The sequence below is a fragment of the Meriones unguiculatus genome, chromosome 17 (genome assembly GCF_030254825.1).
Source record: "Meriones unguiculatus strain TT.TT164.6M chromosome 17, Bangor_MerUng_6.1, whole genome shotgun sequence".
Lineage (NCBI taxonomy): Eukaryota > Metazoa > Chordata > Mammalia > Rodentia > Muridae > Meriones > Meriones unguiculatus.
In genome coordinates this window covers 30,251,616-30,265,315 of record NC_083364.1, presented here as the reverse complement: position 1 = coordinate 30,265,315, position 13,700 = coordinate 30,251,616, and the positions used below count along the sequence as shown (strand labels likewise).

The 13,700-nt window shown below is 44.2% G+C and overlaps 1 protein-coding gene and 1 long non-coding RNA gene across 2 annotated transcripts in view; one reads left to right on the top strand and one right to left on the bottom strand.

Moving 5' to 3' along the window:
- Nucleotides 1–602: 602 nt before the first annotated feature.
- LOC132648520 (uncharacterized) lies at nucleotides 603–11,798 on the bottom strand. Its single transcript, XR_009586920.1, has 3 exons — nucleotides 11,253–11,798; nucleotides 4,098–5,383; nucleotides 603–836 (listed from the first exon to the last, which is right to left on the bottom strand). It is a non-coding gene; the product is annotated as an uncharacterized LOC132648520 (long non-coding RNA).
- P3h2 (prolyl 3-hydroxylase 2) overlaps nucleotides 11,797–13,700 on the top strand; it is a 150,966-nt gene continuing 149,062 nt past the window's right edge. Inside the window, exon 1 of the mRNA XM_060370154.1 lies at nucleotides 11,797–12,390. Within this exon, the coding sequence (XP_060226137.1) occupies nucleotides 11,947–12,390 (444 nt within the window). The 5' untranslated portion in view covers nucleotides 11,797–11,946. The remainder of the gene's footprint in view (nucleotides 12,391–13,700) is intronic.

Below are 13,700 nucleotides of genomic sequence, written 5' to 3'. Positions count from 1 at the left end.
AAGCAGCAGAGAATAGCCTTGGTGCCTGGAAAAGGCTCAGACAAACTGATCTGCCTGGAAAAACAAAACAAAACAAACAAACAAAAACAATCTGTTTTGCCACTTGCAAATTATGCATTGAAGCACAAGCTTCCAGCTTTCAATAGCCCTCATCCATGCTGGGGTGAGCTTTGGTGATACAGCTGTCTTGGAGTAATTTCTGCTCCTGTGAATAACTCCTTACCAATACTTTTATGGCGAGGCCTAAAGTTATGTGTTATGTTTAAATTTCTGTGCCTACAATATCTACAAAACAAACATGTCTCTAACCTGTAAGCCCCACTTGACCAAGGACAGATAACTTCCTGGAATGCTGAGGGCTGCTGTTCATGTAAGATAACAAGCCATGTGTTCTCACTTCTGTACACAAGGTTGGCTGCCTCAACTGCAGGGATCTGTGCCTGATCACAGGAATATTCATAGGCAGGAAGTGCATCAGGATGTATGCTTGGACCGGATTGGACGAAGGTGGGAAGTACATAGTTTTGGGGGTTCTGCCTTTATAATGTAATTCCCAGCTATTCTCTGGGAATTCCAGGTATAGACCTGGCCAGTGTCCATCATCCTGGCCAGTATTTAATACAGCTTGTTGCGAGTGTAGTGTGGTAATGCTCTAGTCCAGTGCAAACAACTCCGTAAGTAACGTCAATAATTCTTTCTTGCTCACCAAGTTTGACTTTCATGGTTTTCTTACTTTGCTCCGTTCCTTATTACATTCCTCAAGATAGTGTCTCCCAAGAGAACGGGAGAGTGCTGCAATCCTGATAAATTCGTCCTCCTCTCCCATCTCAAAGAATCTTAAAAACAAAAGTTCTATGTTAGTTCTGGTACCAACTCACCACATGCTTATCAGTTAATAATCACTTTCCTATCTAAGCCAGGCACCTTCAGCTGGAGGATCATAAAGTGTCCTCAGAGCCTCCACAGGCTTGTCTCTGTTGAACTTCCAGTTCATGATCACCTGTTGAACAGTTCCTCTGAATGGCAGGTGGTGTATGGTTTCTGGGAAAGGGAGCATAGTGGAAGTGACAGCTGTGGTAGAAGGAGACTGTGTGTCTTGGCTAGCCCGTGTTAGAAAGCCAGTCCTGTACCTCATTCACAGACACTTATGCCCAAGACGCATGGGGGCATAAACAAATAAGCAAACGCTAAGGTTAACAAGCCGCCTTATCAGGAAAGATCTAAGAAGCTTTGATCTATAACCAGGAAGAGGGAGCATAGGCTATGAATAAATACATAATCTGGTCACCCTGCCTTGACCTCAACATGTCCAAAGAAAGACAATCTAAAAAGGAAAGCCACTGAAGAAAAAACTAAAACATATAATAAATTTATACCTGAGTTTTTATATTCTTATCAGAAATCCTTAGTCAATTTTGGTACAGTCTTTTAAGGGAGAAGTCACAAATTTTGTCATTAAAAAACGAGGCTATAAATACAGTGCAAGAACAAAGCCTTGTTTTTGTCTTTTATTCTCCAAAATTACAGAAGTGAACTCCTGGGGGAAAAAAAATAAATCAACCTTTGTGAGTCTGTAGTGGGCTACTGAATTGTAGTTATCTCATGAAAGTATTCCTAAGAATACTGGGGTAAAACTGGACTGGATCAGCCCTAAACTGATAAGGTAAACTAGTCTCTGGACAAACCTTAAATTTCTATACAACGTGGCCTTTAGCTAAAGGTTAACAGCCTGACCTTTTAACTGTTATCTCTCTGGTCCTGTAAACAAAGCTTCCTTTCTGCATGAATCACAATTGTGGGTGCTCCCCCCCACCCCCTTAAAAACTCAAGCCAACTAGAGGCTGGGACTGCTTCCTGCTAATTTGCTTGGGACAGTCCAGCTGGCTGAAAGACTCTATTGACTCAGTCAGGGCTCTCAGGACCTTTTGTCTTCAGGTACACCATAACAAGACAGAACTTGAAGTCTGAAAGGCCTTTGGCTGCAGTGTTTAAGCTAATGTCTCTGGCTTCCTTATGGGGTATCAGGAATGAAGATGGGGATAGAGAAAGGGCAACTTCAACTGTGACTCTTTAGTAGATTAAAAAATGTAATTCATTTCATTAAGTTTCTTTCTCAAAGTGTAGCAGTCTTTAGAGTGCAGAGAATTTCCCTAGAAAGTGAAGAGCAATGCTTTAACACAATTGTTTCCTTCCAGATAGAAAATGGTATGGGGCTTGGTGGGGCTGTGGAGAAAGAGGAGATACAGAAACGAATTTCCTCTACCTTACAACATAACCCAAGGCTCTGTGCAAGAAATGCCCAGGAGGGCAAGGTAGGCAAGCAGACAGAGATGGCTGTGTCCCTATCATTTTATGTGTGTGCTTGTGTGCATGTGTTCAAAAGCTCTGAAAATGGTCAAGCGCTAAAGAACCTGAGCTAAGAATGCCAGCTAGTATTCTTACTGTATAGGGAATCATTATTCAGGAATCAGTAGGTCCATCTGTGACTCTTTAGCAGATTAACTTTTTGCCATGCTTTATTGAGTCTGTGTGTACCTAAATTGAGGAACTATCTAAATGTCATCCAAACTTGATTATGGGACATAAGTTATAAAACACCTTTTTTTTTTAAATAAAAAAATAAACTTTGATTATAAGGTGATGTATTTTAATTTCTCTTCAAGTTCTTCCTAAGACGTTAGTATCATCTCAGAACTAACATATAAGTACTTCAAGGTGTCTGATTGAGAGCATTGACTATGAATATCATCCACCTTCTTTTTAACAAGTTTATTTACAAAAAATTTAAGAGGTAGAGACAGGAGGAGAACAAACACTGGACAGACTGAACTGGGAGTGTTTCAGGGTTCTGGAGGAGTGGCTCACACACTATGGCTTAACTCGAAACACAGAAAGCCTCTTGCCCTATTATCTGAGGCTAACTGAGATCTCAACAAAAGCCACATGCTCTGAGTAAACACTTTACCATGATTGCATGGAGCGCTGAGAAATGTGCTTGGGAATCAGCATTTAACTTCATCACAGAGCTTCGTGTAACAAGAACAGGAACACCGCTTTAGCACTCACAGGAATGTGTTAATATTGTTATGCTTCTGAGTGAAAGATCTGAGATTACAGAGAGTGGGAAAGGGATTCAAGGGTCAAGTTCCATTCATTCCTATATTGCTGAGGGTAGGAAAGGCCCAGAGGAAAAGGCTTGTAGAACATATCAAAACTAATTAACTCCTGGCAGAAGCAGCTAATCCACAGAGTTTTGACTTCCTGCCAGAGTGGTTATATATGTATACCTCTGTAAAATATAAGTTTACTTTTTAAAACATGCATGTGTGTAGACATGTTCAAATGTATGTAAGTGCAATGGGTGTGTGGCAGGTCCAAGTATGCATGTGCATGTTGGGGCCAGAATGTGACATAAGCAGCTTCTTTTGATTGCTCATTTACTGAGATATTCTCATTTGAGTCTGAGATTGAGGATTCCACTAGTCTAGCTCGCTAAAGAATTACCTGCTTCATAAACCCTTGGATTAGCAGGGCATTCATACATGCACTGGACTTTATATGGGTGCTTGAGATCAGAATTTGTTCCTCACACTTACAAAACAAGTGTTTTTCTCCCCGGGCCCCAAATTTTATTTTGTTTTGTTCTTACTCATTCAAATATCATTTGCTAGAATGTCCACCACACAGACCTGAGCAGACCTCTTTTCTGCAGGAGGTTGTGGGGAAGACAATCACAAGTTTCTCTCTGAATACATTTTCATTTGGGTGAAATGCACTTGGCCAGGTTCTGGCTTAGAAGCAATCTGAAAGTAAATGTGGAAGGAGTTCTTGGGAATGCCTGGGTAAAGAAGCCACAGGCTGCTGCAAAGTAGGTGGCCCGGTGATCAGAATGTTGGACCTGCTTAACAGAGGAGTCAAGAGTGTAGAAACAATATAATGTTTTTTCTACCATTCATTCTAGGTCCCAAATAATGACACAGAGACTTATTAGATATGTTAATATGCTTTAAAGCACCACAGCTGGGCAGATACTGAACTATTCTCACCAATCTATACTAGCCTGGTTACTTCCCAGCCACATGCTCCATGCTACTTACCATCTTAGTCCTTTTTGGCTGTTTCTGCTCCATCTTTGTCATTCATCCTAGCAAACTCCTCATGGCAACCTGCCTCATGGAAATCCCCTCTTCTCTGTACCTTCTTCTTCTCCCTCCTTCCTACCTGAGAGCCCTCATTGTGCATGGAAGTCCCTCTTCATGTCCTCTCTGTCCAGATACTGGCTAATCAGCTTCTTTATTAACCAATCAGGATAATTGGGCAGCATTCTTTATGCAACATTGATACAGGAGATTCTTCAATGGTCATGACAAAGCTCTTGTCCAGACTGCTACCTGACTCTCAGGGGCACAGAAATCAGCATCTGAATACACAGTGCACAAGACCATCCCCAACACAAGAGGAGTAGTAAAGTCAGAATTTAAAATATCGTGGATGCATGAGTCCCACCCTGGTGAGTTTAATAAGATCCACCAAGTTTTTTTTAAAATGCATTCCTTTAAATCATTATAGTAAGTAAAATATTAATTTTAATAAGATATATTTAGCACTTCAACCTAGACAGTTTAATTTTGTTCTAAGATTTTGTTGAATAGTTTAAAATTTTGCTAAATAAATTCAATACCAATTTCTTAACTAGAAAACAAAACAAAGCTATTTTCTTTGTCGTATTAGATTTTCATTTTGTGTGTGTGTGTGTGTGTGTGTGTGTGTGTGTGTGTGGAGCCTGCTCTATCTTATTTTTTTTACTGTATCATTGATACTAAGTTATACTGAAGATTAATCTTTGTAACCACAAATCACATTTTGGTAAAATACTATATAATGTATAATTAAAATGTGTGCTTCCTCAAAGGCAGTTTCTTCTAGATGTTCATCAGATGATCCTGTTCATGGATGACATGCTGAGATTTCTAGGAGTGGAGAAGAACTTCTTTGAGCTTGGAGAGTACTCATCCTGCAGTGGGTTGAGATGGGCCACTCAAATACTCGGCATTAAATCACAGAACAGAAGAAGAAACTTTACAGCAAGGGAGAGAAGCAGAGACGCTATGCCAAGTGGCCACAAGTTTCCTCATTCATGGTATGGATCTTCTTGAGCAAAGTTAAAAAGGATGAAAATAATTGTTAAAGCAGTCTAGGATGAGAGAGGCAGGCACGTGGCAGTAGACTTCATGACATCTTAGCGAATAAAGCTTTGCTGTCCTTGGCTCCTTTTATTTCTCTGTAATCCCATCATAAAAAAGGTTTGGAGCCTTTCAGAAAATGGTTGGAAAAGTTACTAGACTTGATGCCCTGTCGTCAGGAGAGATTCTTGCCTTAGACTCTGAAACAGAGATGAGACTATCCTCAGTAACATGGTTTTAGATTTAGATTCAAGCATAATTCTGGAACTCTTGTTTTTAAATTACATTTGCTTTTGCTAATTTCTGTTGCTGTGACAAACACTGACCGAAACCAATTTAGGGAGGAGTTTATTTTTGCTTATACTTGCACATCACCATCTATCATTGAGGGAAGGCAGGGCAGGACCACTTGCAGCTCCCCAGGGACTATCTAACGCAGAGACCACAGAGGAAGGCTTCTTATTGGCTTGCTTCCTCTGGCTTGCTTGATGACCTTTCTAACATCGATTGGACTCAGCTGCTCAGGGATGACGCCGTCCGCATTGGTCTGGGCTCTCCCACATCAATCAGGAATAAGGAAGTGCCCCACAGACCACTGTGACAGAGGAGATTTCTTGATTGTTGTACCTTTTCCCAAGAGACTCTAGCTGTGTCAAATTGACAAAAACTAACCACTACACAGCCTCTTTGTTTGTAAGTTTGTATAATTGATCTCTTAATTTCTCCCTATTCCCCAACATAACAAATCAAATAAAATCTAGGAGTGGTGGCACACGCCTTTAATCCCAGGGCTCAGGAGGCAGAGGGAGGCAGATCCGTCGGAGTTCAAGGCCAGCCTGGTTTACAAAGCAAGTCCAGGACAGCCAAGACAAGAAAAACTCTGTCTCGAAACAAAACAAAACAAAACAAAATACATACATACATACATACATACATACATACATACATAAAGTTGCTGGGCAGTGATGGCGCACACCTTTAATCCCAGCAATCAAGAGGCAGAGGCAGGCAGATCTTTGAATTAGACCAGCCTTGTCTATAGACAGAATTCCAGAGGAACCAGGACTACCCAGAGAAACCCTGTCTCAAGAATAAAAATCAAATAAAGTTACAGAGTATATCTGTCTTAGAATCTTCAATTTTATTTGTTGGGCCTAAGCAAAGATTAGAGTTTAGCACCATGGGGGAACTTGGCGTAAATTCTCCAGAAGTCAAGTAGTGTGAATATCCTTACACTTTCTGTGTTTGCATTTCTGTCTAGATCTCCCAGAAATGCAAAAAATCATTAAGCTGTTTTTCTAGAAGTGGGTTTAAAACATCATTCTTTTTAAGTGGCCTCCGTCTCTTTTCTACTGGGCTTAGGCCAGTTAGGCCTAGAGAGATGAGCATTTCAGTTTTAATCCAGACAGAAAGACCCAGGTCGGAGTCAGCCAGCAGCCCTGGAGGAGTGGTCAGGCCAGAGCCTGAGGGATGATTTTCACATGGTCACACAAGCATGGCAGGCCACACTTAGACTACCCTAGCAGCTGACAGAGATGTCTTTTCTCCCCCCACTTTTATTTTTTATTTCATTGAATTGATTTTTTATTTGTTCATTTGTTTGTTTATTTTGTTTTTCAAGACAGGGTTTTTCTGTGTAGTCCTGGCTGTCCTGGAACTGGAGTTGTAGACCAAGCTGGCCTTGAACTCACAGAGATTATCCTGCCTCTTGCCTCCCAGAGTGTTGGGATTACAGGCAGGAGCCACCGTGCCCAGCTTTCTCCCTGTCTCCTTCCCTACTTAAGGACCCTCTCTGATATTTTCCATTTCCACTTTCACAGCACCTTCTATCTGCCTCTCTAGAGCTGCCTCCCCTGTCCTTTTATGCTTTCTTGATTTCTGTACTTTCTCCAGGTTATAAAGTCACATTTAAAGATTTGTGGCAGTTTGATTTATCGTGTTTTACTACTGAAGAATGTGCTCTTCAGCAGTTCTTGAGGGTTTCTATATATTCCTTCCAGACATTAAAGACCACTGTGACGGTTCTTGGCTATTCCCCTGAATTAAAACAGAAGCCTTGGGGGGAATGAAGGAGTGCTGCTTACTGGCTTGCTCTCTATGGCTTGCTCAGTTTGTTTTCTTATATAACTCAGGACTACCAACTCAGAGACAGCATCACCTATGGTGGACTCAACTCTTACACATCAATCATTAACCAATAAAAATGCCCAACAAATATGCCTACAGGCCACATAACTCTACCTTGTGGCAAATGGACAAAAAAAAAAAAAAAAAAAGAAAAGAAAAAAAAGAAAGTGAGCACAAAAAGTTACAGTAATACTGCTTTACTCAAAGGGACTCTTGAAAGTTAAGTGACAGTCCTTGTTTAAAAAATAAAAAATAAAAAAAAACTGCCTGACATAATAGTCAGACTACAAGACTGCCTTTCCACTTGAATCATGTCTTTGGCTGCTTATGTTACCTTGGAAATAATTAGCATTATTTATTTATCCTCCACCCTTTTTGTTTTTTAACAAAATATGAGTCTCCCAAGGGAAGACATTAGAAGGTCTCTGTGACATAAGCACAGAGGTGGAGTGTGTGAATGACTTGTTTAGTTTGGAATTTTAGAGCTCTATCAAGAATGAAGGTAAGCATGGGGATGGAGCCATTAAGAAAACTGGAAAGAAACAGACGGTCTTGGAATGTGGCAGTCCTGTTTGGTTGTAAATGCAGGTTAAATATTAATTTTTCTAAAAAAGAAAGTCCTCGTCCTCCTCTAGGAAGGCTTTTTTCTTTCACTCTCTTATGTTGACAGATGGTTGACTGGCCTTTCACACTAACTTGGTTGGAAGAAGGAAAAACAAAGAAACAAAAACAAAAAACAAAAAAAGCTTCAGCTGATCCTATTTGTGTAAGGAAAAAAAATCTTCCAAACAACTCCGTTGTTGCCAGCATCAACAGCAGCTGAATGCAGGCTGAGTTGCTGCGCAGTGAGAATTATTCCTTTCATTTCAAAGGAATCAGATGTTTGAGCACGCAAAAGCCCTGTCTGGTTAAACACGATCAAAATAAACTAGTATCACATTTGCTTAAGGAAAGCATTAAATCTCCTGCTGAAGTCTGAGTACACGTTCTGTTCCTTCAGAAAGTTTTTTTTTTTTTTTAAGGAGAGAAGCCTCTCAGCTTAAAATTCTAAACAAATTTGGAGACTGAGACGCATCTGAAGATCTTCTCTTTCCAGAATTCCTTTCTTCTGATGGAACCCTGCAGCAAGTGCGCCTTAGCTGTTGATGACTTATAAACAGAAGTCAGAGGAAACCCGAGCTTCTGTCATGATCTGTTCCAAATATAATAAAAAGGGGATGATTGGATGTCTCTTCAAGGTTTTGGATGAGCTCTCTTGTGCTTTGGCTGTTCTTTGAATTTGCAAAGAACAGGGATGAAAAGTGAAGTTTCCAGCCCTCAGTTGTTACCTATCTTGGCAAAAATGTCAACAGTGTTTCCAGTAGCTCTTGTCTCAAACCATAGCTTCTTTCCCTTCTTCCTTTCCTTCCTTCCTTCCTTCCTTCCTTCCTTCCTTCCTTCCTTCCTTCCTTCCTTCCTTCCTCCCCCTCTTCCTTCTTCCTTCCTTCCTTCCTTCTCTCTATCTCTTCCTTCCTCTCTTCTCCTTCCTTCCTTCCTTCCTTCCTTCCTTCCTTCCTTCCTTCCTTCCTTTTACATTCATTTCTTTCCCCTTCAAAAGGAAGCAGTTCTTAAAAATACAATTGCTCAGTATTATGTGGCACTCATTATACATTTTATACTTTGGTATGTGCAATTGAGCATCTTCTTCCCCCCATGTGTGTCCCTGTGCTGTGTGAACTGGGGATCTCAACTTCCTTGTTCGTATTTGGGAACTGAACAAAGCTGGCAGTTCCAAATTACATTTTGTCCCAGGGTTCCTAAAGTTCAGCTCTGGCACTTGATTCTTGACACTTGTTTGCCATTTCTTGTGGGAGGCTCGACCTGTGCTTTCCAAGACATCCAGGGCCATCTTTTGCTTCGACCCTCTGGACACTAATTGTATAATATCCTTTTCCAGAACCCTGAGTTGACAGGGAAAACTGACTGAATTGTCAGCTGCCCGTGGGTGGGCACATAGTGCCTGGCTGAAGCCACTGGCTTCCGGACTTTATGTGGTATCCCCTAGGCCTGACTGAAAACGTGGGCCGGGCTTGACTCCATTCCAAACGCTAAGGTCTTTGCAGTTTCTGTTGTTAATTTATTTTCTGATAATCCCATAAGGTTCAAGAGAGGCTATTTTTGAGAAATTAGACAGTAAAGTGGGGGTCCTACATCTTGACCTTCAGCAGCAGCAAGGAAACTGTTAGTAAAGCAAATTGGGGGGGGTTCTACCACAAATCTAATAAACCAGGAGCCATGCAATGTGCTCAGAAACTTTTTATCCAGCTTTAAAAGTCAAATTGAGCTTTTTGGGAGAACAGAGACAGAAGGAAGGCACAAAACCCTGCTTCTCCTGAATCTCAGACTCATGAATATGCTCAACCCATGTGTAGCCCTATCTCATGGATTTACTCCTCAGCATGAGGCATTTCTAAAGACAGTGGTTCTCAGCCTTGGTTTCAGAAGAGAAACACTAGGGAAACTTCTGCAAATTCCATTGGTTAGGTCTTATACCATACTAATTAAATCAGAATCCCTTGGAGCTGGGACCAAATCTAAATGTTTAAGTTCATCAGGCCATTCCAATGTTCAGAAAAATCCGAGGCGTTACTCAAGCGGCTTATCTAGCATATGTTGTGCAGAAATACGATACACAAAATGCTTGAAAACACATGTCCCAACTGGGAGCCAGCATTCTGTTTGTGGGCTATGAGTATAGGCTTTTTTATTCCAACCAGCGTCTTTTCTCCCGAGGTTTCTCAGCTCTGTCCTGCCAGAAGGCTCCTGCATTACCTGAACACACTGAATTCGGCTTACTATGTTCCACATTCTTATTTTGTATCAGAGTCCCGTACTTTGTGTTCATCTCCTGCATAGCACTGTAAACTCCCAGAAATAAGAACGCGGGTGTAACCATCTCCTTTCCCCCATCATACATACACCACGTGTAAGCACTTAAAGATATTAATTTAGTGACACATGCACAGGGAGATAGAAATATCTATCATGCAGAGCCGAGATATCCAAAAGCATCTTGGCAATTTGCTCTGTGTCCTCAATCCCAAACACCATTTCTAATCTGTGTGCTTTGAACCCTTCTCCACAGGGATTGATAACTTTAGACTCTAGCATCTTTCTCTGAACATTTCATCACCAGAAGAAAAAGTCTATGCTAATTCTGGAGCACTGAGCATCCAAGGCAGGCTCCACACTATAACTTTGCCATCAGTGGAAATAGGCAAACTAGAGAATTTGGTCGAAAAATAATGTGTACATGAATCGGTTTTTCTCAGAGTTATATAGCCGTGACTGTTCACGGCCAAAGTGGTGAGAGACAGCCAAAAGAACAAGGGACTGGATATGACACTCTGGCCATCTTTTTGCAGAGCGGACATTTTGTGCAAAAGCTTCCTTTAAGAAATTCAGCTGGACCATATAGATGGCTCTTTTCCATTGGTCATCCTTCCAGTAACCCAGAGACTAAGGTGAGAGAGTCCCACAGACAGTTCCAGACAAACACAGTTCCTGGCAGGGAGGTGCAGGCTGGTCTCCAGAGTCCAGCACACTTTTTTTTTTTTTCTTCCTGAGAGTGTGGAGCCAAGGGACAGAAAAGAGGGGAACACCTTGGCTAAGAAGGTATTTATGACCCAGCAGAAAAGGAGGCACAGGAAAGCCTCCAGGTAGTTCCTTAGACCCTGGCAGCTGTTTCTGTCAGCGTTCCCATTTCTAGATTGATGCTCACTGCTTAAGTCCCGGGATACTGGATTTGTTAAACTGCCTCTTTGTTTAACTCTCACAATAGGGATTTATGTCTGAATACCACTGGACATGTTGGGCATTTGGCTGCTTTGGAAGACGTAACTGAGGCTCAGCTGCACAAAATCACACATCTGGAAAATTGCCAGAGGCAGAACCTAAGCATACCTTCCTCTAAAGTCTGAACAGGAAACTCGGATTATTCATCGTTCTTTCCGTAGCGCAGTCTACATAGTCAACGCAGGGACACATCCACAATCAGAGGGAGAGGGCGGAAGCGTCTATCTTGTAGCCCAGAGATGGGTCCATCCTTGGCTTGTTCTTAGCTGTATAAACTTAGGCAAACAACTTTCTCCCCCAAACCTACTCAACTGGCCTGAGCCCCTCCCTCTCTCTAGCGCTTTCTAGCTGGGCTGAAACCAGTCTCCATGTTGCTTCTGAGGCTGAAGGACTACAAAGAGCAAGCCCAAGTAGACTCCAGGAAACGACAGCGAGCCTCACTTCCCCAAATGCAGGAGAGAAAGCAACACCATTCTCTCCTGCCACCCACAAGGGACCCCACACGCATCACTTGTCCCCAGGGGTCGGCCTCTCGCAGCGCCAGCTCCCAGGCTGCTAGAGCGCGGCTCGCGGAGGCTCGGCGGCAGGAGGAGCATGTGAGCTGGAGGCGTCCCTTTAAGAGGGGCCAGCCGGGCGAGCCTCCGCCTCCAGGACCGCAGCGTTACCGCTGGTCACCTGGGGCTGTCGGGCAGCGGGATTGCGGCGGGGCCGGCGTGCTCGCCGGGAGCCGGAGCGGGGCTCGGACGCGAGGTGCGGCACGACAGGCTCGGGGCTCGGCGGTCCCCCACGAGTCCGGCGGAGGATGCGGGAGAGCACGTGGGTGTCGCTGCTATTGCTGCTGCTGCTGCCGGCCCCGCAGTGGGGCGACCCCGGGGAGCCCGAGCGCGGCCCGCTGCAGCCTTTTGACCTGCTCTACGCCAGCGGCGTGGCCGCCTACTACGGCGGGGACTACGAGCGTGCGGTGCGCGACCTGGAAGGCGCGCTGCGCAGCCACCGGCGCCTGCGAGACGTCCGCACCCGCTGCGCCCGCCACTGTGCCGCTCGCCGCCCGCTCGCGCCCCCCGGCGCCGGCCCCGGAGGCGAGCTGCCCTTCTTCCGAGCGCTGCTCGAGCGGGCGCGCTGCTCCCGCAGCTGCCAGCGCCAGCGCCTGGGCGGCCCAGCGTCCCGCCACCGCGTCAGCGAGGACGTGCGCAGCGACTTCCAGCGCAGGGTGCCCTACAACTACCTGCAGCGGGCCTACATCAAGGTACTGAGCGCCTCTGCGACCTGTCGCCCACGCCCCTTCCTCGGGCTGGCTCCTGGGGGTCATGGCCCTGCCCCACAGCCAGCTTTTCAGGGTGGCTCTGCCGGACGGGAAAGGAGAAGCCCAGGGTCTAGATGGAAGTGGGCAGATCCCGGGGCTCTCTGTCCCAGCATCATCTTCATATCAAAAGTATCAGCCCTTCACGTGGTTATGGGCTACTTAGACCCTAGAGCAAATCCCTGAATTTAGGCTAATCCTCATTCTCCCCTGCCTTTTTTTTTTTTTTTCTCCTGGTCGGCCCTCCTACCCTGCAGTCTGACCTAAGTTTAACAAATGGTCCTAAACGAAGTTATTTCTCTTCAAGTAGAGAAGGGCAAAGGAAAAAAAAATTTTGGAAGTATGCTTAAGGGTGTATGAGGCTATCTCACTGGAAGTGTGGACTGCTTTGGTGACTTTTTCGCTTCAGGTTACTGGCGGGGTGGGGGGCAGGGGGCATTTCCTACCGTCCTGGGCTGCTTCACTTCAGGCGCCCAGTGCTCTCTGGTTTTATTTGCGTCTATTTAACATCCCCGAAGTTGCTGTCAGGAGGTAGACAGTGGAAACTGGCCTATTTCCCAATCCCACAATTTAAAAGGCCTAAGTGAAAGGATAGCGGACAAAATCTAGAATGAATTCCTCAGCAACTCCCCACCCCCAATACAAACTCATGTTTCTCCGCGTAGCACTTTCTTCCTACCTTCTGGCTTTCCGAGTCAATAGATTCAGGTCTGTCCCACAGCGGTGGGAGGAGTCGATAAAGTCGAGCACAGACCAAACCCGCCCCGGGGTGCAGTGTGCGTGGTGCTTAAGTTCAGGAGTTGACTAGCCTGGGTCAAGGAATGAGGAGACAGCCAGAACTCGCCAGGACTTGTGTGTTGTCAGTTCTCCTGTGCTTTCAAATGGATTTGCTAAGGCATGCTAAAAAAAAAAAAAAAAATGAGTACCACGATTTTTCCTGCTCTTCCAGGAATCACTTAATTCAGGGAGAGGGCACCTTGAAAGCCAATAGCAAATACATTCTAAGCTGGTTCGGAGAGCGGAACGTGGGTGTGTGGGTGTTACTGAAGTGTGGCCGGTATGTGTGGATGGGTCTCCCAGAAGTCTCAAGAGGGAGAAGTGGCCGTTTTGCTGATGGTTTTGGAGTTCATGGCAGAGCGACTTTCTTTTCCCAGGAAGGAAAGTAGAAGAGAAGGGATGCATATTCATTTTGGGTCCTGTGAAAATAAATAACTGCGCAGTCAGTATGTGGAATGCTGTCGTTCTGTAACTATATA